Genomic DNA, 25763 nt, shown 5'->3' with positions numbered 1-25763 from the left:
TAGGTTTCAACTGTTTAGGTTTTCTTTTACTTTTAAAACTCATTCACTTATTTTTTAAAAATTACCTTACATTTTTCAATTACAATGTATTTCCCTCTCAGAGAAGATAGCTAGGACACATTAACTAGATGGATGTTATGTCCTCTAAGAAGGACAGGCCTAAGTTCAGGCAGACAGTTGTCCTTTACCCTAATAGAGACCTATCTTTTGTTAAAAAGAAAATGTTTTTTCACAGGATTTAAGTGGACAATATATAAATTTATCTTTCTTCCCGAGTGCGCCCTATTGTTAACACAAGTAACCAAATCTTACTAGTGTGAGTAGAACCCCAACAAAAAGAACTTCATTTTAAAAGACAGTGGGATGATATCTGGACAGTAACATGGTATTTGGAGGCAACATCTGTTTCACTGTACACTCTCCTAATCTATGGGCTAATTTCCCAAATCAAGCTTAAACTGTAACTATGACATCAGTTCCTTGTAAGTCAGTAACACTGAATGAAAAGAAACCAGTGCTACATTCCCCATAGGTGGGAAATCAACTGGCACCCCCACCCCCCAACACACACACTCCTTCCCCCATCTGATGACATTGGGAGAAATGGTTCTGCTAAATGAGAAAGAGAGAATCTGGAGGAGGGGGAAAGCAGCTCATCCAGCTTTTAAGAAGATCTTTATAGGCAAAGTAAAGTGGAAACAGCAGGAAAGTTCCTGGACACAGTCCTTTAAGAAACAAAAATGAGTAGGAAGAAAGGTCAGAGCAGTGGTTCAAAGGAATCAGAATGCACAGCTGCTGCTGTCCAAGGTTGTGGGCCGGCGCCACTCACTCCTGCCAAGCTGGGGGCAGTGCTGGGCAGCCGGAGCCTGGAGCCACTCGGAGGCACGTGGGCCCTTCCTCCATCCAGCTCCCCACTTTCAGAGCTTAAGAGAAGAGCCCCAACTCTACAGTCCCAAAGAGAAATCCTAGAACTGTGACAATCATGAAACTAGAGTAAAGAGAAGAGAAAAGGAAATCTGCTTAGTTATTTAATCCAATTTTATTTTTTCATTTTTTGATTCTGAAACCTAATTCCTGGCTATAAAAGAAGAATGCAGCAGCTAGATAAGAGAAAGCCACCTGCTAAAAAGAACTTCTAGCTGCGTCTAAAATTCCTAAATATTCAAATCTGAAGGGCAGAGTTAAACTTTTCTGTATGGGGAGAACATTTTATTTTCTTCATGTGGCCTTTAAGGTTTAAGAGATTGCTACTACAATTTCTCTTTCCATCATAACATTACAGTTTTTGTAGATAAAAGGGATTTTAAAGTCTCATCTTCTTTCCCTAAGAGGTCTTGGGCCAGACAAAGGCTGGGTTTGGCCACCTGTATTTTCAGGCAGGAGGTGTGGATGAAATGTCTCAACCTGAGGTTATATTAAGTGTAGTCAACGTACAAATAACAGAGCTGTGTTCTCAGGAAAGCCAAGCAGTGAGTGAGGTACCTGGATTTTGATGTGGTTCCTTTGCCTGAGTAGGCTGGGTATATATACTAAAAGGGGCCAGAGTGGAATGCAAGTCACCCCCAAAAAGCTTCAAAATAAAAACATGTGTTTTTATTTAAGTATCATATAGACACACACACATACACACACACACACATACACAAGTGCACATCATAAAGAAAAAGCCTGATGCTTTTTCACAAACTGAGCACTCATGTAATCAGTGCCCAGATCAAGGATCATTAAAGTTCAATAACTACTCAGGCCCTTTTCTCTCAAGGATAACCACTATTCTGACTTCTATCTTGGCTTGTTTTTGAACTTTATATAAATGGACTCATACAGTGTGTACTCTTGTGTCTGGTTTCTTTCACCATTATGTTTGTGAGTGGAGCTGTCATCCGTTCATTCTCCTTGCTGTATAGCATCCCACTGTGTGACTATACGACAAATCATTAGTTCATTCTACAATTGAGGGTAATGAATAATTTCTAGCTTTTTTGGCTATTTTGAATAGTGTTGCAATGAACATTCTTACACATTCTTTTTGTAACACATGTACCCACTTCTGTTAGGTATATACTTAGAAGTAGAATTGCTGGGCCAGAAGGTATGTATACACATTTAACTTTAAAAGATACTGCCTGTCTTATTACTGCTATGACAAAAATACCATAGACTGAGTGACTTATAACAACATGCACTTATTACTCATTATTCTGGAGGCTAGGAAATCCAAGATCAAGGTGACAGCAGACTGTGTGTCGAGTAAGGGTCCGTTTCCTAGTCCATAGATGGTGCCTTCCTGTAGTGACCTCACATGGTAATGAGAGTGCTCTCTAGGGTCTCTTTTGTAAGGGCACTAATCTCCTTCATGTGGGCTCCATCCTTATGATCTAATAACCTCTGAAAGGTCCCCCCTCCTAAGATCATCATATTAGGATTTCAACATATGAATTTGGCAAGGGGGAGGAGAGGACACAAACATTCAGTCCATAACACTGTCAAACAGTTTTTCAAAGTGGTTGTAGCAATTTGCCTTTCCTGCAGCAGTGAGAGTTTCCACTACTCCACATCCTTGTGGATACTTGGTATTATCTGTCTTTATTTTAGCCATCCTGGTGAATTGCACAGATTGTTGAGATGAGAGTTGGGTTCTCTGTCTTTCTCACATCCTTCCTAGTAAAGCAACGCCAACTAGTTGTGACATTCCCAGGTGTCACAAGCTAGAAGATACTCAGGCTCCCAGCCTCAGGCCGTCCAACAAGTGTTGGTAAGTCAAAGCTGAAGCCCTGAAGAGACCAGATGTCCAATTCTCCTGGAGCAGGTAGAGCTCTAGGATTTTGATTACATGTTCTAGGTTGTAATGGTCCCGAAAGTACTGTTATGGGGCAGGGGAGAGGAAGTGCTAGGTTTCCCTAGGGAGGGCCTCCACTGGATTAACAGATGACAGCTCTGGCTTCTGTTTGGGACAACACACATCTGTGCGAGCACCCTCTGGAGAGGGAGTAGACAGCTCCATACAGGACACCCTCCACCATGGGTTGTTAATGGCTGCCTGAGCAAGACAGGGGGAGCTAAAGTTGGGCCACAGGTAACAGGATCTCCAGCCCCTGAAGGACATGGCTATAATTAAGTCCTAGAGGAGCCCCTTCCTCTCCCACTTCTCAACATTTTTTTTTTTAAAAAACAGACTATTTTTTCAGAGCAGTTTTAGGTTTGCAGTAAAACTGAGCAGAAGTTAGAGATTTCCCATATCCCCTCTGCCCCCATACATGCAAAACTGCATTACCAACACGCCCACCAGAGCGGTACACTGGTTATGAGAGCAGATTAGCCTGCACCCTTACAACAGTGGTTGAAACGTTTTCTTAAAAGGCCACTAGTACATTTTCATTCCATTCTCCTAGAGCACTGTGTCAGCACCTTAGACAACACATGAATGAATGGGTGACTGTATTATAACAAAACTTTATAAAAATGGTGACTGGTACAGGCTGAATTTGCTGAACCTCGCTCTGCAACAACAGTTTGAAAGTTCCTCATTTCCTCTTGAATCTGACCACTTGTCTGAGTTACTTAGGGCTGGTCCGAGGGCCTGAGATGAGTACCTGCGTCTTGCCTTGGGAACGCTTCGGTTTGGTTTGTCTTAAACATACAAAGGCCTAACAGGAAAACACAACAACAGAGGGCAAACACTCTCCCAGGGAAAATCTTTTTTTAAAGATCATATTAGACGTGAGAAAAGATGTTCTGACAAGATTGCTATTCCTCATAATTTTTTAAAGAGAAATAAACAAAGGAAGATGACTAAACAGAAGCACGTTTTTGAGTCCAAGAAATTGGAGACATTTACCTTCTGAACCAAGTAGACACTTGTAGCTCTCTCAGCAGCCACTTTATCCAAATTGGATCCCTCAGGAACAAAGTAACTGACGTCAGCGATGTGAACTCCCACTTCAAAATTGCCTGTAAATACACAAGAAGGCTGATCAGCCTGGCATGGAAGGCAAGGGCAATCCCTCCTGGGACTCCATCCCGAGAATACATGTCACTCCCAGAGGCCACAGGGCGGAGTACAGGCTGCCATTTTCGGTCTTGCTGAGCGCTCCATCTATCCGCTGAGTGTTCATTTTTGTTACTTTTTTCATCATATACCAACTGGTGTTGAGATTTTTATCCCGAATTAACAATATTAACCATTTTTACAAGATGTTTCCCATTTCTAAAGGCTTCTGTCTTTGAGTAAACATCAGCAGACTTGCAAAAGAAGACTTGGATGATGAACAAATCCTTTCAGCTCACTAGAGGGGATTAATCCCTGTATCCTGCAGATTCTTGCCTCTGAAAGCTCTGCCCTTCCTGTCTGTTCTGGCCACAGCCTTTATTCAGCCTCACGGCTGGCCTTCCTACCTTGATTCCAGCCCCTCTTACCTGGCCTCCACACTGTTGCTAATAATCATCTTAATCATGGATCTGGTGATGTCACTCCTTAGGCTGCTATTCATGCCCTTGCATGGTCTCACCCCAGTCTACCTGGCTAGACTTACGGCCCATCTCCACATGCTCTCTATGCGGTTGTCATGGGAAACCTTTCCGTTCCCAGAATATATCTTACCTCATCCCATTCAGATGCTTGCTTGGCTTATGCTTTTTCTTACACGTGGGATAATAATCACAACATGGTCTGCCTATCAAAATCTTTCTTACCTTATAAGGGCCAGTTGAAGAGAAACCCAGAACAAGAAGAGATTCTCTGCCCCCTGTTTCCTCCACTTGTACTGTTAAAGCAGCTAATCCATTACTGAAGATGCTTATCATGGTCTTTTCCTCAAGGCTGCCATCACCATCAGTTATCACAGCACATCTTTACCAGCTCACGTGTTCACCTTTCCCTACAGTGCAGGCTCCAGGAAGGCAGAGCCTTTTGTGTCAAGTCCAATGTTGGAGGCCAGTGCCTAGAAGAATGCCTGACACACCGCAGGCACTCAATAAGTGAATGTATCAACAATTGGTTTGTTTGCCTGTAGCCTTTCCCATTCTGGTAAAAGACCTACTTTTTTCCCTTTTAGAATTGCCCTTTCCTTTCCTGGTGGACTTGTTTTTTCAACAGGCCCTGCCTTCTCTATCACTCCTGCCAAAGAGATGGTCAGATGACTCAGGCTGGTGGAATTGCACCTAAAGTAGGCTTGGGGGGCTGGTTAGGTTATAAATTTAAGATTTACTCTTGAACATCCCCTAAATCATCTATCAAATGTAGTATATGTGATTAACACACAAATACACACAAAGATATATACACAAAAATGCACAAAATGGATCGAATATGAAGAACAGTACACATGTAAAACAAGCACATAATTTGAAGACAGCAAGCATCATGGGCAGACAGAAGAACAGTGATGATACAAGCCCAAAGGTGAACTTGCTTATAATTTAAATATATGCCTGATGGGATTCCACTGTACCTTGTTCCTGCTCACAGTGACTGGTCTAGGCAGAGGCATGTGACCCAAGTAGATTTATTCTGAGCCTGTTTCCAGGGATTGATACGGACTTCAGAAAAGGGGGTCTCTCTCCCAGGACTCTGGACAATAAGTCTGGAGCTTCCCAGGAAACATCTCTGCCACATAATGATGCCAGTACAGAAAATAATAGGTCTAAGAAACAAAGGGAGAATCATGATGACCTCATTTGAACTCCAGGATTCAGCTGAACTAGAAACTAGCCTACCTGTGGTCTTGGCAGCTCATGAGGCAATCAATTTCCTTTCAGTTATGACTCACTGAAGGAATCCTGACTGAAACCCAAGTTGACTCAGAGGAGTTTACTAACACATCACCACTTTATCCTCTGGTTACCTGGATAATCAGTCTTAAGGTATCTCACATTTTACTTGTAAAATTTGCAGCTATTTATTGTTCTCCTTTTTCTTCTTCACTGGGGGATGATTCTTTCCTTGGTTTTTAAACTGGAAAAATGTTTAAACTTGGAGTTAAAATAAGAGGTTCAGGGAAAGAAAAGAATTTCAGATTCCCCATTTTCATTTGTCTCACACTCAGAGACCACCCTCCTACAGGGAAGTCACTGGGTTTTTCCATCCAGTCCTGTAACATGAATACATTAAGGAAAACTCAAGTCCATCTAAGAAATCCTGGCTGCTATGGGATAATACAACAGATCTATTTCCCACAGAGGAGAGGCTGTCTGGAAGGCTGAGGAAAACCAGCATGGCTCAAAGTTCAGCTGCCTCACTCTGTGAGCCACGCAGCTGTGCGGCTGGGTCACTGGGAGCAGGGAAACCAGCCCCACGATGATCGAGGAACTCAGCCTTACGAGAATGTGGCCAAGAGTCTCAGACAGTTCAACTCCCAGTTTCAGTGTTACAAGTATCTAAAACCAACACTTGGAGAAGGTAAAATAAAGTGCCTCCTTTTGAAGTTAGAATTATAATGTATTGGCCTAACAGGTAAATATTGACTAAAGGAAAAGAGAGAGGATTATTACATCATGAAATAAACCATAATTTAAAAATCAGTCTGTGTGTTGTTACTACACATGAACTTTCTGTCCTGAGTCAAAATTGACAAACTGACAAAGAGTTCATTACAGGAGATAAAACACAAAGGGGGCCAATCAAAACATATTTGAAAGGCTTAAATTTCACTCAGAATTCCCAGCAGAGCCTCTAAAACCAAGGAAGAGAAGCTTTCTTATTCTCTCTTTTGGACCTTTTTTATGGAAACCCTAAGTAAATATTTTATTTCATATATTTACATAATGTGAACTTGCAGAACTCTTGAGGTAGAGGCACTGAAGTTTTTATTCTATGAAAGAGAAAATATAGATCCAAAAGGTTATGTAGTATACGCTGCCAAAACATCTAGGACCAATTTGATGTTTGAAAAAGTACTGTCTCCCATATAAAAGTATTCTTGAAAATATTTTTTGTATTAAAAATTTTTTATTTACTAAGTCTGAGGTGAGTCCTGTGAGTTTTGAGGAGCTGTGCAAATGGAGGAAGAAGAGTCCCCAAGGCCAGCCACGTCTGCACAGGGCCCGCAAACTTAAACAGATGCAAATGCTCGAGTGGACACCAGAATGGATTCATCCAATTAAAACACTAATAAGAACATATAGCAGGGCTTAAGAATCATCTTTTCTAAGCCAGCCTCCCAGTCAGTTCAGCCACATCCCAACAGCATCCCTGCCAGGTGGCCCCTGACACATCCTCAAGGGTGGGGAGCTAGCATCTTGAAGCCACCAGCTCTACTTCTGAAGAGCTCTGGTCCCAAGAAAGTGTTTCCTTACACGGATCTGAGATACATGGAAAGGGAGCCACTAGTTTATTCCAGCTCTGGGCAGCCAAAAGAGGCGAGCCCTCTGTTTAAGGTGCTCACAGTCTGATGAGGTTGGCAGATAGTCCGCTGTGGTGACAATGTGATATTACTAGTGCTATGACAGAGGAAGGCTGCAAAACCTCACTCTGGGAGCAAGTTGAGCTGAAATCTGTTTTTACTTCAGTAAGAACATGTGAAAGTGCTTTGTACTCTATAAAAACTCCATGAACGTAATGTTGACAATGATGATCATAAAAATGATAACAAGGAGAGCAGCAGTGACCACTTATTTACTGTCTCTTTTGCGCCAGGGGCTCCACACACATGAAAATAGCTTTGACAATAGCTGTATAAATCGTGTTTCACAGATGAATCAGCTGAGGCTCAGAAAAGTTCCATGTCACTCGTCCAAGGTTACCTGGCTAGTACGCAAGGAACTCTGGATGCAAAACCAGGTCGGATTCGGAGCTTTTGTTCCTTTTATTATCATCCCCTGCCCTCCACCACTGTCACAGTAACTCCAGGACAAGATGACACAACTCAATTTTTCAGCTCAGTGGGTCACAGCTGAAAAGTCCCTCCCTACCTCTTATGAGTCAATAGAAGTCACATTCTTGGCTATGGATTCAGAAGTCCTGTCAGAGACTTTTCCCAGCCCTGCTCACAGCTACATCCCTGTTCCCACTGCCTATCTTTTTAGCCACTCGTAACAAGGACTGATTACAGAACAACCACTAAGCTGTCAACTCCAGTTGTATTTAATTTTAAGCCCTTAAGATTTAGTAATTCCTTTTTAAATCCTAGTGTCTAGGCATCATTAGCTAGTGGCAGACTGACTGTCCTAAGCGACTGAAAGGGCTATGCCTGCCACAGGTGGGAATGCGTCAGGCTTCCTTTACCAGGAGTGAGACCAGAGCCTTCCAGACTTAGGTCACTTGAGTTCACTTTTACCCTCTGCTGAGACTGGACAGTGGTGACAGAGGCACCTCATGACCCAGGAGGATGCTCCTTTTAATCCAGCATATAGGGGAACAATGTTGCTAAATGTGCCTCATTTAGCAAAAGCAAAAAATAATTGCTTTTGTCCAGGTCTCTAGTGTTCAAACATTTTTAGGACTGTCTTGGCCTGCCCTTATAGGGCATCTGAGGCCTGGTGACTTCTCCCTCTGTGAGACACCATTCCTATGGCTCCAGGCCCCACTCTGGGTGTCTGACTCTGTCGCTGCCCCTTCTCAGGCTCCTCTGCCTCTCCTTGTCCCTTACATGTTGGCGTGCTTTCAAGCTCATCACGGCTGTCTGCGCTTCCAATTCCACTCTTTCAGCCTGGACTGTCTCATCCACTCTCAAGAGATCAAGCATCATCTCTGTGCTTTGGTCTCCTCAGTCTGGGCCAGCAGCCCAGATCTCTCTGAGCTCTAGAATGATATACACAAGGGTCCACTGGGAACTGCCACTTAGCTGTCCCCCAGGCATCTCACACTCACACTTCAGCAAACCAAAAAAGGCACCACAACCGCCAAAACCCCTCCAAAACCTAGGCTTGTTCTCAGCCTGCAGTGATCAGTCTCTTTGACCGCTCCCTCCTGAATATCTCTCAAATCTGTCTCTCTTCTTCACACATCACCACTTCAGCCAGGACCACCATCATTTCTTTAAAGGAAGATCTAACACCTCCGTGTGGTTCTCCCTGCCATTTCTCAAACCCATTTCCCACACTGAAGATAATGTCTCTTCCAAAATACAAGCCTCCTTGTCACTTCACTGCGTAAACCCTGCCGGGCCCCTACTGCAATGAGCATGTCGCCATCTGGCTTCCCAGGCCTTACTGGCCCTCGCCTGGGTTCTTCCTCTCCTCCCTCTGCGCACTGTGCTCTGTCACTGCTTCACAAAGAGGCGACAGTGACAAAATTCTTTATCGTGTGAGTCTGCCCTGAGCATGTTCAACTTTCCTGGCCCTAACTCCTTATGTGCCAGTCACTGCACCAGAACTTCTTCAGCTGCTCAAACCTATCAGGCTCCACACTGCTCTCCCTCGCAGGGTATTCTTCTCCAGTCTCTCTCCCTGGCGACGCCCACTGGGCCTGCAGACCACTGTGGAAAGCCCACTCCCTTTGGCAGGCCTTCCCTGATGACCTGGACCAGGATCCCCCTCCCGACCTCTGTGTCTTCCTATAGCACCTTTTACCCTCCCTACATCCTCCCCCACCCACCGGACACGACTTATTCAAGGAGGTCACAAGGTGTCTCCCCCTCATCTGTAGCCAGCATGAAGGGCAGGGAAAAGCCTGCACACACTGCTGGTATAGGATATTTACTGAATGACTAAGAAAAAACCAAACACACAGGGGAGATGTTGCCACTCTGGGTTGACAGGGGTTGGAAACCCTGCCTGGTCTAACTGTGCAGAGTTCTCCCCACACCAGGTCTTCCCAGAGTGTGTCCAACTTATGCTTGCACACCTGCGGTGCCTGAGAAATCACTACTTGCTCATGCAGTCCACTCCAGCCTCAGCAAACAATGTAAAAAAATCTCTCCCTTTAAAACCAAGATACATCTTCTTAGAGTGTCCACTTGTCTGCCCAGTTCTACCCCCTGGGGCCGCCCAGAACAAGGCCAGCCCCTCAGAGAAGAGCAATCTGGCCTCAAGAAATGAGGGAAGTGGCAGATCTCTTCCAGCAGGGCTGGGCTCTACTCCTGGGACAGCACCAGCTTTAAATGTTTAGACAGTTAGCATGTAGCCCCCTAGATCTTCTCTCCTTCAGGCTAATATCCATGTGGCTTGGATTGACTCAACTCATAATCCTCAACATCTTCCTCCAAACATGCTCTTAATAACCACCTCATTCACTCAATTAGCCATTCAACAAACACTTACTAAGCTCCTACTATGTGGCAGATACTTTTCTAGACATATAAGCAACCAAGATTGACAAGGTCCCTTCTCTTGTGGAGCTCACATTCTCATGGAGAGAGAAAGACAACAAGCAAACAAATAAATTGTAAGATTACTTATGATAGTAAAAGGGACTTTGAATTCCACATATTAATTGATATTTTATCTAAAAAAAGATAAATGAACTTATTTACAAAACAGAAACAGACTCACAGGCATAGAAAACAAACTTATGGTTACCAGTGGGGGAAGGGGGTGGGAACGGATAAATTGGGAGTTCTAGATTTGCAGATACTAACATACATAAAATAAATAAACAACAAGTTTATACTGCATAGCACGGGGAACTACATTCAATATCTTATATTAACCTACGGAGAAAAAGAATATGAAAATGAATATATCTATGTTCCTATATAACTGAAGCACTGTGCTGTACACCAGAAATTGACACAACATTGTAAACTGACTATACTTCAATAAAAATATATATTAAAAACCAAAAAGGACTTTGAAGAAAATAAAACAGGGTGAGGTGATGAGGATGAGGGGGATTTTAGCTTGGAAAGGTCTCTCTGAGGAAATAAACTGAGACCTGTGTGCCTGCAAAGAACCATGGCACATGATGACCCTGGGGAGAGCATCCCAGGCAGGAGGATAACCAGAGCAAAGGTCAAAGGTGGGGGCACGCTGGCTACAACTAAGGAATAGAAAGATGATGGGAACGGAGAGGCGAATTGGAAGCTAGGAGGCCAGTGAGGTAGATGGGACCCCAATGAGACATGCCTGGATAGGCCAGGATGAAGCATTTAGATTTTATTTCAGATGTGATGGGAAACCACTTGGGGAGTTTTAAGCAGAGAAGTGACATTCACTGAGTATGCCACATTCACTTTCTCATGTTGTCAGCTCCTTCATTCTGCAAACCATGGTTCTACTAATGCAGTCGAAGGTGATACTGGACTGAAAACAATGAGCCTGAAGAAGACCAGGATCTCTCAGGAATGGCACCGTCAGGCAAATAAACTTAATCAATCCTTCAGTGAAATGATACGTTTAGTAAACAAAGGTAGACGAAGAAAAGAAGCATAACCTACTAGACACAAGGACATTCAACAGATGCTGGATTTCTTGTCCCACACACTGGTTTCCATCCAGTCCACACGATGGGAACACGCTGCTCTTGCCTGGATCACCCTCCTGACTCTGTGGCCAGTCTTCCCAACAACATGAGTCTTAAGAGAGAGAGAAAACAGTGTTCTGCAAGCTCAGTCAGGGTAATCTAACCAACAGGACTGAAAGGGACTTTCTGCTGTCCAGACATCCCCGGCAGTGAGAGGGCCTCACACAGGCCAGCATATCCAGCCGGGATGCAGGCCTTGGCCTTAGTTTAGTCCCACTGAATTTTAGAGACAGACTCCATAGCTGAGAAACAATTAGGCTTGGATCACCTTGTGGCCACACAACAAACTCCATCTCTTAGCTGGGGTAAGCAAATTCCCTCTGACTTTGGTGGAAACTGATTGGGTTGCTAGGTAAGAAGGACAACTCAACCTCTGACGTCTTCCAGTTCTGTGTGGTATTGGGTTATGTAATCAAACACCAAAGTTGACCACTGGTACAGCAAGCCATGGCAGTAGTCCATGGCCATGATGTGGTGATGGTTTGAGAATATTTCATAAGCTTAAAAGGAGTCAGTATAAAAAATTCTGAGACAAGTAAATCTGAGTGCAGTGGAAAGTCCCATGCATGAGGAGGGGGTTGTACAAGATGATTTCTTAGGTCCTCTGGAAGGCCAGGATTTGACAACTCTGTGGATTATCTTTTGTATTTTCTTTTTGCCATCCGGAAAAGGGTTAATGAGCAGTGTTGGCTGCAAACTCCTCAACTGGTGAGCTCACCTTCTGGAACTAAGCAGCTTAGAGAACCTTTTTCCTTCATTATTACAAAGGGCTCTATCAATCTGCAAGTACTCAACTAAACTGCCCACACAGCAATTTTTGTCATGTTCAATCTAATTCTCAGGAATCTAAGTTTAAATTTATATGAACAGCATGGAAGAGGAACACCCAGGTAGTAAATTCCACTTTTCCCCTTCCAAATGATTTGAGCAATGGCCTCCTTCATTAACAGGAAAGAGAATGAGGAGCTGAACATGTGAGGCTGGCACGCCCAGCGTCTGGGAATTTCCGGGCGTTTCAGGAGTGGGGAAAGCCCAGGTCAGCCGGTCAGGCCTGGGACAGAGCTGAGCACAGGCTCACGAGAAGCTCTGAGAGCAGGAGGGCAGGCATTTGGTCCTTCCTCGCTGCCAAAAAAAGAGTGGAGTCAGAAGGGCCAAGGAGGACCCTTAAAGGTAGTTATGAAGTTAGCAGGTCCATATAATAAAAGCTGGGAGTCGGGGTGGGGTGGGTGGGGTGTGAATGGGGCAGACTGGCCTTGGTTTCAGGGTTGCCGGGGCTGGGAGAGGGGAACAAGGGGGTTCATTATACTGTTCTGTCTACTTTTGTGCATGTTCAACATTCTCTCTCCAAAAATTAAAAAAAAAAAAGTTTGTAGGGACTGAAGCCAAGGGAAGAAAAGTTTAAAAAGGAAAAATCCAGTTAGTAAAACTAGCTACAAGTTTCAAAAGAAAGACAAGCCAACAGAGGCAGGAGAGGATCACAGCTTAGAAGGAGCAGAATGATAACGTCCCCAGTGATGATCTCGGAGGCTGACGATATGGGGGCTGTTCTTTTCTGCAGCATACACATTTGTAATGTTTCCAGCGTTCAAAGACTGGAAAAGGGATAAAGATAAAAAGTATAAAATAAAAAATGTAAACCTCACTTAAAAATGTCTAGAAAGAAATACATCAAGATGGTAATAATGATCTTCTCTGAGTAATAAGATTATGACTTTTTCTGGCTCTATGTAAATTTTAATTTTTATATCTTATCTGTTTTACAGTTTTTTTTTTTTTAAAGACATACTAACAAAATGCTGTGTTCCCCCCCAGCCACACCCCTTATCTCTGATTCCCCATCACATGGCAAGAGAAAAGCACCACTGGCAACCCTGGGCAGGAGGCAGCAAGAGTGGGTGGCAGCTCACTGGACAACTCTCCTGGAGGATAATGGCAACTAAAGCACTGTGCAGGAAAAGTTCTATGAAGGTGAGCTCAGTAAATGAAGTAGCAGGAACTAGGCATACCCCTGCTGAAAGGAAACAACTATTTCCATGCCAAAAATCTGACTCCAGTTTGTAACAGCCTGAGGCTTTTGCCACTACTTAAGAAATTCATTGTGTATGCCTAGCATTAGGAACCTATTGCTTATACCTGCAGGAGTGCTGGGATGTTTGTATGATCCCAGCAGACCGGTTTCCCAAAGACATGTTTGAAAATGAAATTTCAGCATGTTTCACACTCATTTGTGGATTTTTCTATTTTAAAAAAGCCTCTATATTTCTCCACGTGTAAGTCTTTCACCTCCTTGGTCAGGTTGATTCCTAAATATTTAAATTTTTTGGGGGGTGTGATTTTAAAAGGAATTGTTTCTTTACTTTCTTTTTCTGATACTTCATTGTTAGTGTAAAGAAATGCAACTGATTTCTGTACGTTAATCTTGTATCCTGCTACCTCGCTGAATTCTTTTATCAGCTCTAGTAGTTTTTGTGTGGAGTCTTCAGGGTTTTCTCTGTATAGTTTCATGTCATCTGCATAAAGTGACAGTTTTACCTCTTCTCTTCCAATTTGGATTCCTTTTATTTCTTTTTCTTGTCTGATTGCTATGGCAAGGACGTCCAATACTATGCTGAATAGAAGTGGTTGAGAGTGGGAATCCTTGTCTTGTCCTAGATTTTAGCAGGAAGTCTTTCAACTTTATACGTGGAGACATATACGTGGAGAACTACAAAACACTGATTAAGGAAATTAAAGATAATTCAAAGAAGTGGAAAGATATCCCATGAGCTTGGATTAGAAGAATTAATATTGTTAAAATGGCCATACTATCCAAAGAAATCTACAGATTTAATGTGATCCCCATCAAACTAAATTACCCAGGATGTTTTTCACAGAACTAGAACAAATAATTCTAAAATTTATAAGGAATCACAAAAGGCCCAGAATTGCCAAAGCAATACTGAAGAAAAAGAGCAAAGCAGGAGGAATAACCCTCCCAGACTTCAGACAATACTTCAGAGCTATAGTAATCAAAACAGCATGGTATTGGCACAAAGACAGAAATACAGATCAACGGAACAGAATAGAGAGCCCAGAAATGAACCCACAAAGTTTTGGTCAACTAATCTTCAACAAAGGAGATAAAAATATACAATGGAGAAAAGACAGTCTCTTCAGTAAGTGGTGTTGGGAAAACTGGACAGCTGCTTGTAAATCAATGAAGTTAGAACACTCCCTCACACCATACACAAAAATAAACTCAAAATGGCTTAGAGACTTGAATATAAGACAAGACACTATAAATCTCCTAGAAGAAAACATAGGCAAAACATTTTCTGCCAAAAATCTTAGCAATGTTCTCCTGGGGCAGTCTACCCAGGCAATAGAAATAAAAGCAAAAATTAACAAATGGGACCTAATTAAACTTAACAAGCTTTTGCACAGCAAAGGAAACCATAAACAAAATGAAAAGACAACCTATGGAATGGGAGAAAATTTTTGCAAATGATGTGACTGACAAGGGCTTAATTTCCAGAATATATAAACAGTTTATACAACTTCATAACAACAACAAAAAAACCCCCAATCCAAAAACGGACAGACGACATAAATAAGCAATTCTCCAATGAAGACATACAAATGGCCAATAGGCACATCAAAAAAATGCTCAATATTGCTAATTATCAGAGAAATGCAAATCAAAACTACAAGGTATCACCTCATACCAGTCAGAATGGCCATCATTAAAAAGTCCACAAACAATAAATGCCCAAGAGGATGTGGAGAAAAAGGAACTTTCCTACGTTGTTGGTGGGAATGTAGTTTGGTACAGCGATTATGGAAAATACTATGGAGATTCCTCAAAAAACTGAAAATAAACTAACTGTATGATCCAGCAGTCCCACTCTTGGGCATAAATCTGGAGGGACCTTTAATTCGAAAAGATAAGTCCACCCCAATGTTCATAGCAGCACTATTTACAATAGCCAAGATATGAAAACCACCTAAATGTCCATCAACAGATGACTGGATAAAGAAGTTGTTGTGTATTTATACAATGAAATACTACTCAGTCATACAAAAGAATAAAATAATGCCATTTGCAGTAACAAGAATGGACCTGGAGATCATCATTATAAATGAAGTAAGCCAGAAAGAGAAAGAAAAACACCATACGATATTGCTTATATGTGGAATCTAAAAAGAAAAAGACACAAATGAAATTATTTACAAAACAGAAACAGACTCACAGAGAAAACAAACTTATGATTATCAGGGGAAAGAGGGTAGGAAAGGATAAATTGGGAGTTAGAGATTTTTAGATGCTAACTACTGTACGTAGGATAGATAAACATGTTTATACTGAATAGCACAGGGAACTATATTCAATATCTTATAGTAACCTATAATGAAAAAGAATATGAAAAGGAATATATGTATGTATAGTATGACTGAAACATTATGCTGTACACCAGAAATTGATACGACTGTATACTTCAATATAACAAAATGGGGAAAAAAGCCCCTCTATTAACAAAACATAATTACCAGTCTCTTAAAAGCCAAATGTGAAAGAGATGTTCAATTTTCAGCACGTTTTAAATATAAACATCTATGTGCATTTCAATGCCTAGTCACAAAATGTTGTTATCAACAATTGCTTATATATTCTGGAGATCAAGCATTTGTCAGTTGCATCTTTTGCAAAAATTTTCTCCCATTCCGTAGGTTGTCATTTTGTTTTGTTTATGGTTTCCTTTGCTGTGCAGAAGCTTGCAAGTTTCATTAGGTCCCATTTGTTTATTCTTGCTTTTATTTCTATTGCTTGGGTAGACAGCCCTAGGAGAACATTTTTGAGATGTATGTGAGATAATGTTTTGCCTATGTTTTCTTCTAGGAGGTTTATTGTATCTTGTCTTATGTTTAAGTCTTTGATCCATTTTGAGTTTATTTTTGTGTATGGTGTGTTCTAGCTTTATTGATTTACATGCTTCTGTCCAGTTTTCCCAACACCACTTGCTGAAGAGACTGTCTTTTCTCCATTGTATATTTTTATCTCCTTTATCAAAGATTAGATGACCAAAACTTTGTGGGTTCATTTCTGGGCTCTCTATTCTGTTCCATTGGTCTATATGTCTGTTTTTGTACCAATACCATGCTCCAGAATATATAAGCAGCTTATACGACTTAATAAGAAAAAAGCAAACAACCCAATCCAAAAATGGGCAGAAGACCTAAACAAGCAATTCTCCAAGGAAGAAATACAAATGATCAATAGGCACATGATAAAATTCTCAATATCACCAATTACCAGAGAAATACAAATCAAAACTACAATGAGGTATTACCTCACACCAGTCAGAATGGCCATCATTCAAAAGTCCACAAATGACAAATGCTAGAGAGGCTGTGGAGAAAAGGGAACCCTCCTACACTGCTGGTGGGAATGCAGGCTGTTGCAGCCACCTTTGAAAACAGTATGGAGATTCCTCAAAAGACTAAGAATAGACTTACCATATGACCCAGGAATCCCGCTCCTCGGCATATATCCAGAAGGAACCCTACTTCAAAAAGACACCTGCACCCCAATGTTCATAGCAGCACTATTTACAATAGCCAAGGCATGGAAACAGCCTAAATGTCCATCAATAGATGATTGGATAAAGAAGTCATGGTGTATTTATACAGTGGAATACTATTCAGCCATAAAAATGACAACATAATGCCATTTGCAGCAACATGGATGTTCCTGGAGAATGTCATTCTAAGTGAAGTAAGCCAGAAAGAGAAAGAAAAATACCATATGAGATAGCTCATATATGGAATCTTACAAAAAAAAAAAGAACATAAATACAAAACAGAAACAGACATAGATATAGAATACAAACTTGTTGCCAAGGGGGAAGGGGGTGGGGATGGGGGTGGGAAGGGACAGACTGGGAGTTCGAAATTTGTAGATACTGACAGGCATATGTAGAATAGATAAACAAGATTATACTGTATAGCACAGGGAAATATATACAAGATCTTGCGGTAGCTCACAGTGAAAAAGAATATGATAATGAATATATGTATGTTCATGTATAACTGAAAAATCTGCTCTACACTGGAAATTGACACAACATTGTACACTGACTATAACTCAATAAAAAATAGTTATAAAAAATTTCTTAATCCAATCCTAACCTTCCTTTCAGCTGAAATTAAAGCAACTTTCATATTCACCTTGATAAAACCCCTTAGTAGTGTTTCTCTCACTCTAGGGAAGCCTTTTTTGCTCTGTTATTTTCACCATACAAAATCAGCTCTTCAATTACTCGTTTTCATTAATTAATCTCTTTGCATTAATTAGAAACTGTTTTTTAATTCCCCAAGGCTTCACAAAAATTAACAAAAAATTATATTCATGATTTATGTATGCTTATGATATGAATCCACTGTACTGGTTATCCCACAATAGCACATCAACTGCTTGCTTTTTAGAGCACTTCATTTGTATTAATTCATTTGGTTCTCCCAAAGCCATGAGATAGATTTCTTCCTACAGATGAGGAAACTGAGCCCCAGGCAAGTCAGACTCCCAGAAACTAAGCTTTTCACCCTTACTTTATGGGATTTGTCCCTTAGAATGAGATAACTAACTTATAAATGGTTCTTTCTCAACTCCTGGAGTTTACAAGCACTCTCAATGCAACAGTTAAAAATGATTATACATTAACTTTGCAAGAACACACATTTTAAGATCACTAAGTAGAATAAAGTATTCTCAGCATGACTAAATGTGACTCCTTTATGGGGACAATACACACTTATTGAAATAAAAACCCTGTCATGCACTCCTGTAACCAACGATCACTTACTATTTTTGAATTATCCATATACCAACTGTGGTTACAACTTAGTTTTCCAGTTTATTCATAAACTCAGTTTTCATATAAAGTATTCTGAACTGCTAAATTTTCTAGGTAACTGAGTGTCAACCCTTTAATCATCAATTGTTTATAGTTTTAGTACTTCTGGATGGAAATCCTCTATAAGTAAATGTATTGTATATTTCCTTTTCTTAATAGCAGAATATAATTCAATATTAATAACTTAGGGTCATTAAAATGAACATTTCTTCCACATTTTGCAATAGTTGCTGGTGTGGTTACAATAGGGCAAAGGTGTCCTGTCCTCAGGATATACTCTCAAATTTACTTATCACCTCCATCACCAAAATGAAGTAAAGACTCTGTAGATACAAAACTTTCTGGCTGATTATAACAACAGTTATTACTGATTGGACCTGGCAAATTGAAGATACTCAAATATTTCTTGATTAAATGAATCATCTTCACAAAAGTTTTATGGGGTAGATACTATTAATATTCATATTTTACAGATGAAGACATACAGGCACAGAGAGGTTAGATGATCTGCCCAATGCCACACACTTAACAAACATCAGAGCTTGGATTCGGAACACTGTTGGACTACAGTATTAGTGTTCTTAACTATCATACTACAGGGCCACAGGGGACAGCCTTTTCCTAAGGGGTTTTAATCATTCTACAGTATCCCTTGTCTTTTGGTGTCATAGCAGCTTTATCAAGATTTCATTCATATACAAATCACTCATTTAAAGTGCAAAATTCAATGCTTTTTTAGTATATTCAGAGTTGTGCAACCATCACCATAATCAATTTTAGAACATTTCAACACCCCCAAAAGAAAATCCATCTGTTTTCAGTCACTCTCTATTTCTCCCCAATCTTCCTAACCATAGGCAACTTCTAATCTACTTTCTGTCTCTGTAGATGTGTCTATCCTGGACATCTCATATAAATGGAATCTTACAATATGTGCACAGTCTTTTGTGACTGTCTTTCACCTAGCATAATGTTTTACAGGTTCATTTGTGTTGTAGCCTGCATTAGTACTTCATTTCTTTTCATGGCTGAATAATATTCTGTTGTGTGCACATATCACATTTATTTAACTATTCATTAGTAGATAGACATTTGGGTTGTTTCCATTTTTTGTGTGCTCCTTTACTCTTTAAAATAAACTTTTTATTGAGGCATAAAATACATATGTATGCTCAAGGTTTATATAGTGAATACATTTTTACAAAGTGAATACATTTAGGTAATCACCTGCCAGTTCAAGAAATAGGATATAACCAGAATTCCAGAAGTTCCTCCTGTGCCGCCTCAGTCTATAGCTACAAAAGATAACTGCTTTCCTGACCTCTGTAAATTATAATCATAGACCAGTTTGCCTATCTTTGCATTTTACATAAATGGATTTGTACAGTATGTATTTTATGTGTGTATAACTGGCTTTATTTGCTGAACATGCATTTGAGACACCATGTTGTGTTTTGAATTTATTCTGTACCATTGCTGTGGAGTGTTCCATTGTAAGACTATATCACAGTTTATCCATTTTATTGTTGATAGAGACTTGGGTTATTTTTAGTATTTTGCTCTTATGAATAATGCTGCCATGAGCATTCTTGTACATACGTACTCCTTTCTATTGGGTATCTATCAAAGAGGAAACTGCTGGGTTTTGGAGAATGAATCTGTTCAGCTCTATTATATACTATACAACAGTTTTTCAAAGTGGTTGTACCTAATTTTTCTCCTACTCGGTGTATGGAAGTTCTAATTGTTCCACAACTCTACTATATTTGGTCAGCTTTAAAAAAAATTAGCTATTCTTGTAGGAACATAGTAATATCTTACTGTGGTTTTAATTTCCTTTGCTGGATATATATATATATGAATATATATAGTTTCATATATATATATGAAACAAATATTTTCTCCTACTCTGTGACTTGCTTTTTCATTATCTTAATGGTGTTTTTTGATGAAAAGTTCTTAAATTTAATGAAATCTAATTTATCACTCTCTTCCTTTAAGGTTAATGCTTTTTGTGTTCTACTTAAGAAACTGTTGCTAAGGTCATGAGGCTATTTTTCTGTTATTTTCCAGAGAAGTGTTAATACTTCTAGAAGTATTAATGTTTTACCTTTCACACCTAGATCTATGAGCCACATGAAGTTGATTTTTATGTACAGTGTGAATCAAAGTCGAAATTCATTTTTTTTCCCATATGGATATTCAATGGATCCAGCACCTTTTAGTGATAAAACCATCCTTTCCTCACTACAATGCAGTGACACCTTTGTCAGAAATCAGGTGATTATGTATCTGTGGGTCTGAATTCTCCATGCTGTCCCCACCTTGACTTCTGAACAGTAATTGAATATTTATTATTTCAGCATAAGCTTACTAAAATTCCAGGTCAATTTTAATCTTTCTATTTTTATATTAATAATAATTTTCCGTGAGCACTTACTTTTTGTCTGGCACAGTTCTAAGTACTAGGGATTATCTATTTAATCTTCCAGGCAATTTTAAATTAGACATTATCATCCCTGTTTTACAGACTGGGAAATGTGAGGCATGGAGAGGTTAATTCTTACCCTTAGAATATGGACTGTGCCCTTCTTATTTTGTTGTCATACTCTCTACTTTTGTGGAAAAGCATCAGTAGCACATGCAACTTTAGGCAGTTATTGCTAGTATCTTTACGGCTAGGTTGTGTTTTTGCAACAACAGGCACAAGTGGAGCTTTGCTCCTTAATACTCAGTATTTTGGAAACGCAAGACACTTGAGAAATTTTCTAGTTCAAACACCCATATAGCTGGGGGAAGAGATTTTCAGAGAAATCACAGACATGCCCAAACTCACATGATGCAGTAGAGGCAAAGAGGAGACAAGAACCCAGTTCTGCTCCTATTCCAGTGCTCTTTCTGGGATCACAACTGCCTCTCACCATGCAATGAGTGTGCTGGATCACTGAGACTTCTTAGCTGGCTTCCAGGTTTACCTTGGTGCCAGATACTTGAGGATGCCTGAGTGGTGGGTGCCAGATTATCTTGGCTTTAATGAGCAAGGAAACTGGAACCAATCAGCAGAGCTGGAAGCAGATGAACAGGCCACAGTCCAAATTTGGTTTAACAAGGTGCACTGAGACATCCATGAAAAAAGAGAATTTCCAAAGCCCAGACCCCACAGGAATCAGGCTAGCAAGATTTGAATGGAACATAGGAATAAGACTTAGAGGGGTGGAGCTGTCTCTCCACTTAATCTTTCCACTTCGATTCTGTGTCCTCAAAACAGGAACTCATTGGCAAGCATCCCAGAAGCCCACTTTCATGCCAGAGGCTTTGCATGACTATTCAGCTACTTGGATTTTTTGAGTCAAGGTACGATTCAGTAAAAAATGACCATACAATAAGGACAGTTAAAATTGTTCACTCACCAATGTCCCAAATGAATGGAGATGACATACACTTCCTTATGACCTGACAGTTCTACAGAATTTTCCATTTCCCTTCCCAGGTTCATTATCAGGGGCCATACTATGAAAATAGGATTTGTTTGAAATCAGATACTTGGGTTGCCTGATACTTGCCTGAGGTCAGAATGCCCTCTGACATAAGCAACTGCAAGAGGAAAGATCAGTGTTACAAAACCAGGCTTAGAAATGATTTCACATAGAAGAGGGGCGTAGGAGGACTAGCACTCGATACAGTGGGCATCATAAAGACGTCAGAGACAAAACCCAGAAATGCATCCAAGTAGAAAACCGCCCTGAAGTGGAATTTTTCTTTTCCAAAATCTATGAAAGAGTTATCAGGGGTTCCTCTTACAAGGAACAGATTTTAAACATAATTTTTGATTAAATTAAATGTTGCACATAGATCTTATTTTTAAGCTACATGTGGCATGCGTTTCCCACAGCTAACAGATTAAATTTTTCTAGTTAAGTGGGAGTTGCTTCTTGTAGTAGTGTTTAATGCTGAGGAAGGACATCCATTTGAGACATGGCATTTCAGGGTTCAGCTTGCTGAAGTGGATGAAACAGGGAGTAGCATAACTGATGGGCTAAGGGAATATGAGGGGCTGAATGGGGTTTAAACTAAAGTGCTGTGTCTGAGATAAACTAAAGTCCAAAAGAAACAGGAGAACAATTACACTGCCAGTAGCTAGAAAGCTGAGAAAGACAACTCAGAGTGAGAAGAACAGGTGGAAGGAATGGCCCAGTAGGAAGAAGCAGGCATGAGCCAGGCTGCCCTCTGAGGGCCTCGGGAGAATACACAGGAGTTGTGTCTGTCCCCTTGGGCCCTGCTGTGAGACAGGACAGGGATGAAACTTCAGCAGGTCCACAGAGCAAAGGGCTGTGGTCCTCTCCCCACGGCGCTTGAAGTAAGACTGATTGTAAAGCCTATTTCCCTACCCAGTGACCTAAGTGACAGGAGCCAAGGATTCAGTCTTTCTATCCCCTGGTCAGTGTGGGGTCCATGAGGGTGTGGGGTATAAGGTGGGCTCCAACTCGGGCTAAGGATTGCAAGTCATGGTAGAATACCCCCTGCAAGGTTAGCAGTGGTGCAGAGCACCATGTGATGTAATGCTCTAAGTCACCTTGGGCGTGGATGCTGTGTATGTAGCAGGAGACAAGCAGACTAGGTCTTCTGTCGACGTACAACCAAACGATCACTGGCTCCTGTAAGAATGCAGCAATCACGCTGCCGCTGCACTGTACTGACAAGACAACTCTCGTTTGGAGGCCTGCAGGGCAAGGCATGGGCATGGTCTTCTCTAGAGGGAGGGAATGAACCTTCCTAATGTTACTCTTCCTGGGAAGGGGCAAGTCCTCAGAAAGGAAATGCAGAACGAAAGAAGCCGGCCTATGGCCTCTTTCTAGAACCTCTCGGGTCTTGACTTTTGAAGGGCAGACGTTGAGGTGTGGGTGCCTGGGTGATGCTCACAGTGTGGGGACAGGTGGGAACCTGAGGTGGGCCTGGATCCAGGAGCAGTGGAGAGTAGGACAATTCCTGATGCTTTGTTTTACTCTCTGTTGATCTTCCTTCTGCTTCTAACCCTTAGTAAACGCCTGTTCAAAAGTTTGAGTCTAGTCTCAGTTGTGCTTGAGATACTAAGCAAAGGATTATGGGCACCATACTTGGACCAAAAGGGTAACAAGTCCTGTCAGTTCCAAGAGTCAGTGAGCAGAGGAAGTGGTGGTTAGTAAGGAGGAAGTGAATGTCCAAATGGAGAATATCCATGTGGTCCAGCTGTCTTCCCCACCTGGGAATCCTTCCTCTACTGCTAATCTTTGGTAATCTTTTTATTTGAGAGATCAGTTTCCTTTTTGATGGTGTCCTTGCAGTAAACGCTTTCAAGCAATTCTTGGCTCTCTGGTGGGTAGCCTGTAGGTCAGCATGGATCATATTTCAGAGTTAGGTAGTTCTTGGATGATGTGAGGAAAGTAGCTGGCTTAGACACCCTAAGTCCCATGGAAGGGAGCATTTTGTATTCTGTGTGGAAGACAATGACAGAGGTAAACTCTGCCGTGAGGAAATACGTAACTCACTCAAACGTCAAGCATTAATAGGAAGCATAACATCAAGTATATTTTGATTTACACCATTCATCTGGCCACTGATCCAAGAGAGGGCAACAGAGATATTTAAAATTTCCAAATGTACTGAATTTCTCTTAAGTTAAAAATGTTTCTGCACTTATTCTCACTTAACTGCATTGGGATCCAAGAACATGATCTGTATGATACCAATGACTTTTTGAAATAAGCTCAATGGTTTAATACAGAGTCAGTTTTATAAGTGTTTTCTCTGTGCTTGAGAACAATGTGTAAGCTGCATTTGTGGGTACTGTGTTTAGATGTGATTATTAGAGTAAGCTTGCTAACTGTGCTGTTCAAATTTTCTATATTTCACTGAATTTCTGGTCTTTTTGAACTATCATTTCCAGGGAAAAATATACTAAATTAACCCACTTTGATGATGAATTTATCCGTTTCTCCTTGTATTTCTGTCAACTGTTATTCTATGTACTTTGAAGCTGTATTATTTGGTAATATATGTTTAGACATTATCTTCTCTGATGAATTGATCCCTGTAATCATAATTTAGACTCTTTTTACATTTAGTAATGTTTTTTCTATGCCTAGTCAGACATCAGTTAAAAAAAAATTAGCTTTCTTTTGCCTAGTACTTTACCAGTATAGCTTTTCCTACCTTTATACGTTTAATATTTGTATCTTCATGTTTTAAGTGTGTGGTTATAAACAGCATATAGCGATTTATTCAGTCTTTGCGTTTTAACTATAGAGTTAAATTTGGTGTGCTTATTAGTTTTTCTGGCATTTCAATATGTTCTTTTTATTTCTCTTGTCATGTTTTCTTTTAGATTGAGCTGTTTTTGTTTTTCTCATTCCATTTGCCTCTGTCTACTAATTTGGAAGTAATTTACTGTATTTCTATTACTATTTAAAAGATATTTGAAATGTTTATGGAACATTAAAACTATAATTATAATATGTGTGATATAAAATATCAAATAATATAGAAACTAAATACTAAAAAGCATATGTTCATCTGTCGACAGGCATTTAGGTTGCTTCCATGTGTTGGCTACTATAATCAGTGCTGCTATGAACACCGGGGTGCACATATCTTTTTGAATTAGAGTCTTCATCTTTTCTGGATATAAGCCCAGGAGTGGGATTGCTGGATCATATGGTAAGTCAATATTCAGTTTTTTTAAGGAACCTCCATACTGTTCTCCATAGTGACTGCACCAACTTACACACCTACCAGCAGTGTAGGAGGGTCCTTTTATCTCCACACCCTCTCCAGCATTTATTTGTCTGGTGTTTCTTTGCGGAGTAGAGGGAGCTTCTAGTGTTAGTTATAATAGATAATTCCCATTTTTTGGTTCAGAACTTGTACTCACAATTATGTTCATATATTAAGTCATCTTATAACTTCCCTTTTCTCCAAACAATTGTAAAGCTAATCTTTATGGGCTCAATTTTTAAAATTTTCTCCTTTTCTATATTATAAGCACTTAAAGCTATAAAAATCTCCAAGTGCTATAAGCTGCATCCTTGCACATTTCGTGACCTTTACGTATGCTTACTTTTACCAAAATTTATCTTTGGCAAATCGTTAAGGCTTTGGTTGAGGATTAGTTCTTCCAGAAAGGATATGCTTATGATTCTGACTGGTTTCTAGAAACACTGTCCACTTGGTGCCACTTTAAACTAGATACTTTAGTGTGGAATTTTATGAACGATGCAGGTGGTATTAATCAGATCCTGACCAAACTGCCTGGGTCACTAGGCATCAGAAGATGCCACTAGGCTAGCTGCTATAGCGCACACATCTTTCTTTGGTTATCTGCTCTTGTTTTACTCCTGGCTTCTAAGGGCTGGCAAACTCTTTCTTGCCAGCTCAGCTATACATTTCCAAAAGATGTATCATATTAAAGAGTTTTATTGAAGAAGAATTTTTCAGGCTAT

General features: G+C 40.5%; 1 protein-coding gene across 4 annotated transcripts in view; it reads right to left on the bottom strand.

Annotated features, from left to right (window-relative positions):
- Positions 1-25763, bottom strand: part of DIS3L2 (DIS3 like 3'-5' exoribonuclease 2) — a 321890-nt gene that overhangs the window by 97160 nt on the left and 198967 nt on the right. For 3 of the 4 annotated variants that reach the window (XM_032480492.1, XM_032480495.1, XM_032480496.1), the window contains 2 exons: positions 11313-11450; positions 3839-3951 (listed from right to left, as the gene is read on the bottom strand). In XM_032480492.1, the coding sequence (XP_032336383.1) occupies positions 3839-3951; positions 11313-11450 (251 nt within the window). The remainder of the gene's footprint in view (positions 1-3838; positions 3952-11312; positions 11451-25763) is intronic. The other variant, XM_032480493.1, reaches the window with a different exon arrangement.

This window comes from Camelus ferus, chromosome 5 (genome assembly GCF_009834535.1).
Source record: "Camelus ferus isolate YT-003-E chromosome 5, BCGSAC_Cfer_1.0, whole genome shotgun sequence".
Taxonomy (NCBI): Eukaryota; Metazoa; Chordata; class Mammalia; order Artiodactyla; family Camelidae; genus Camelus; species Camelus ferus.
The sequence above is the reverse complement of the archived record's forward strand: the minus strand, read 5'-3'. Positions and strand labels throughout refer to the sequence as shown.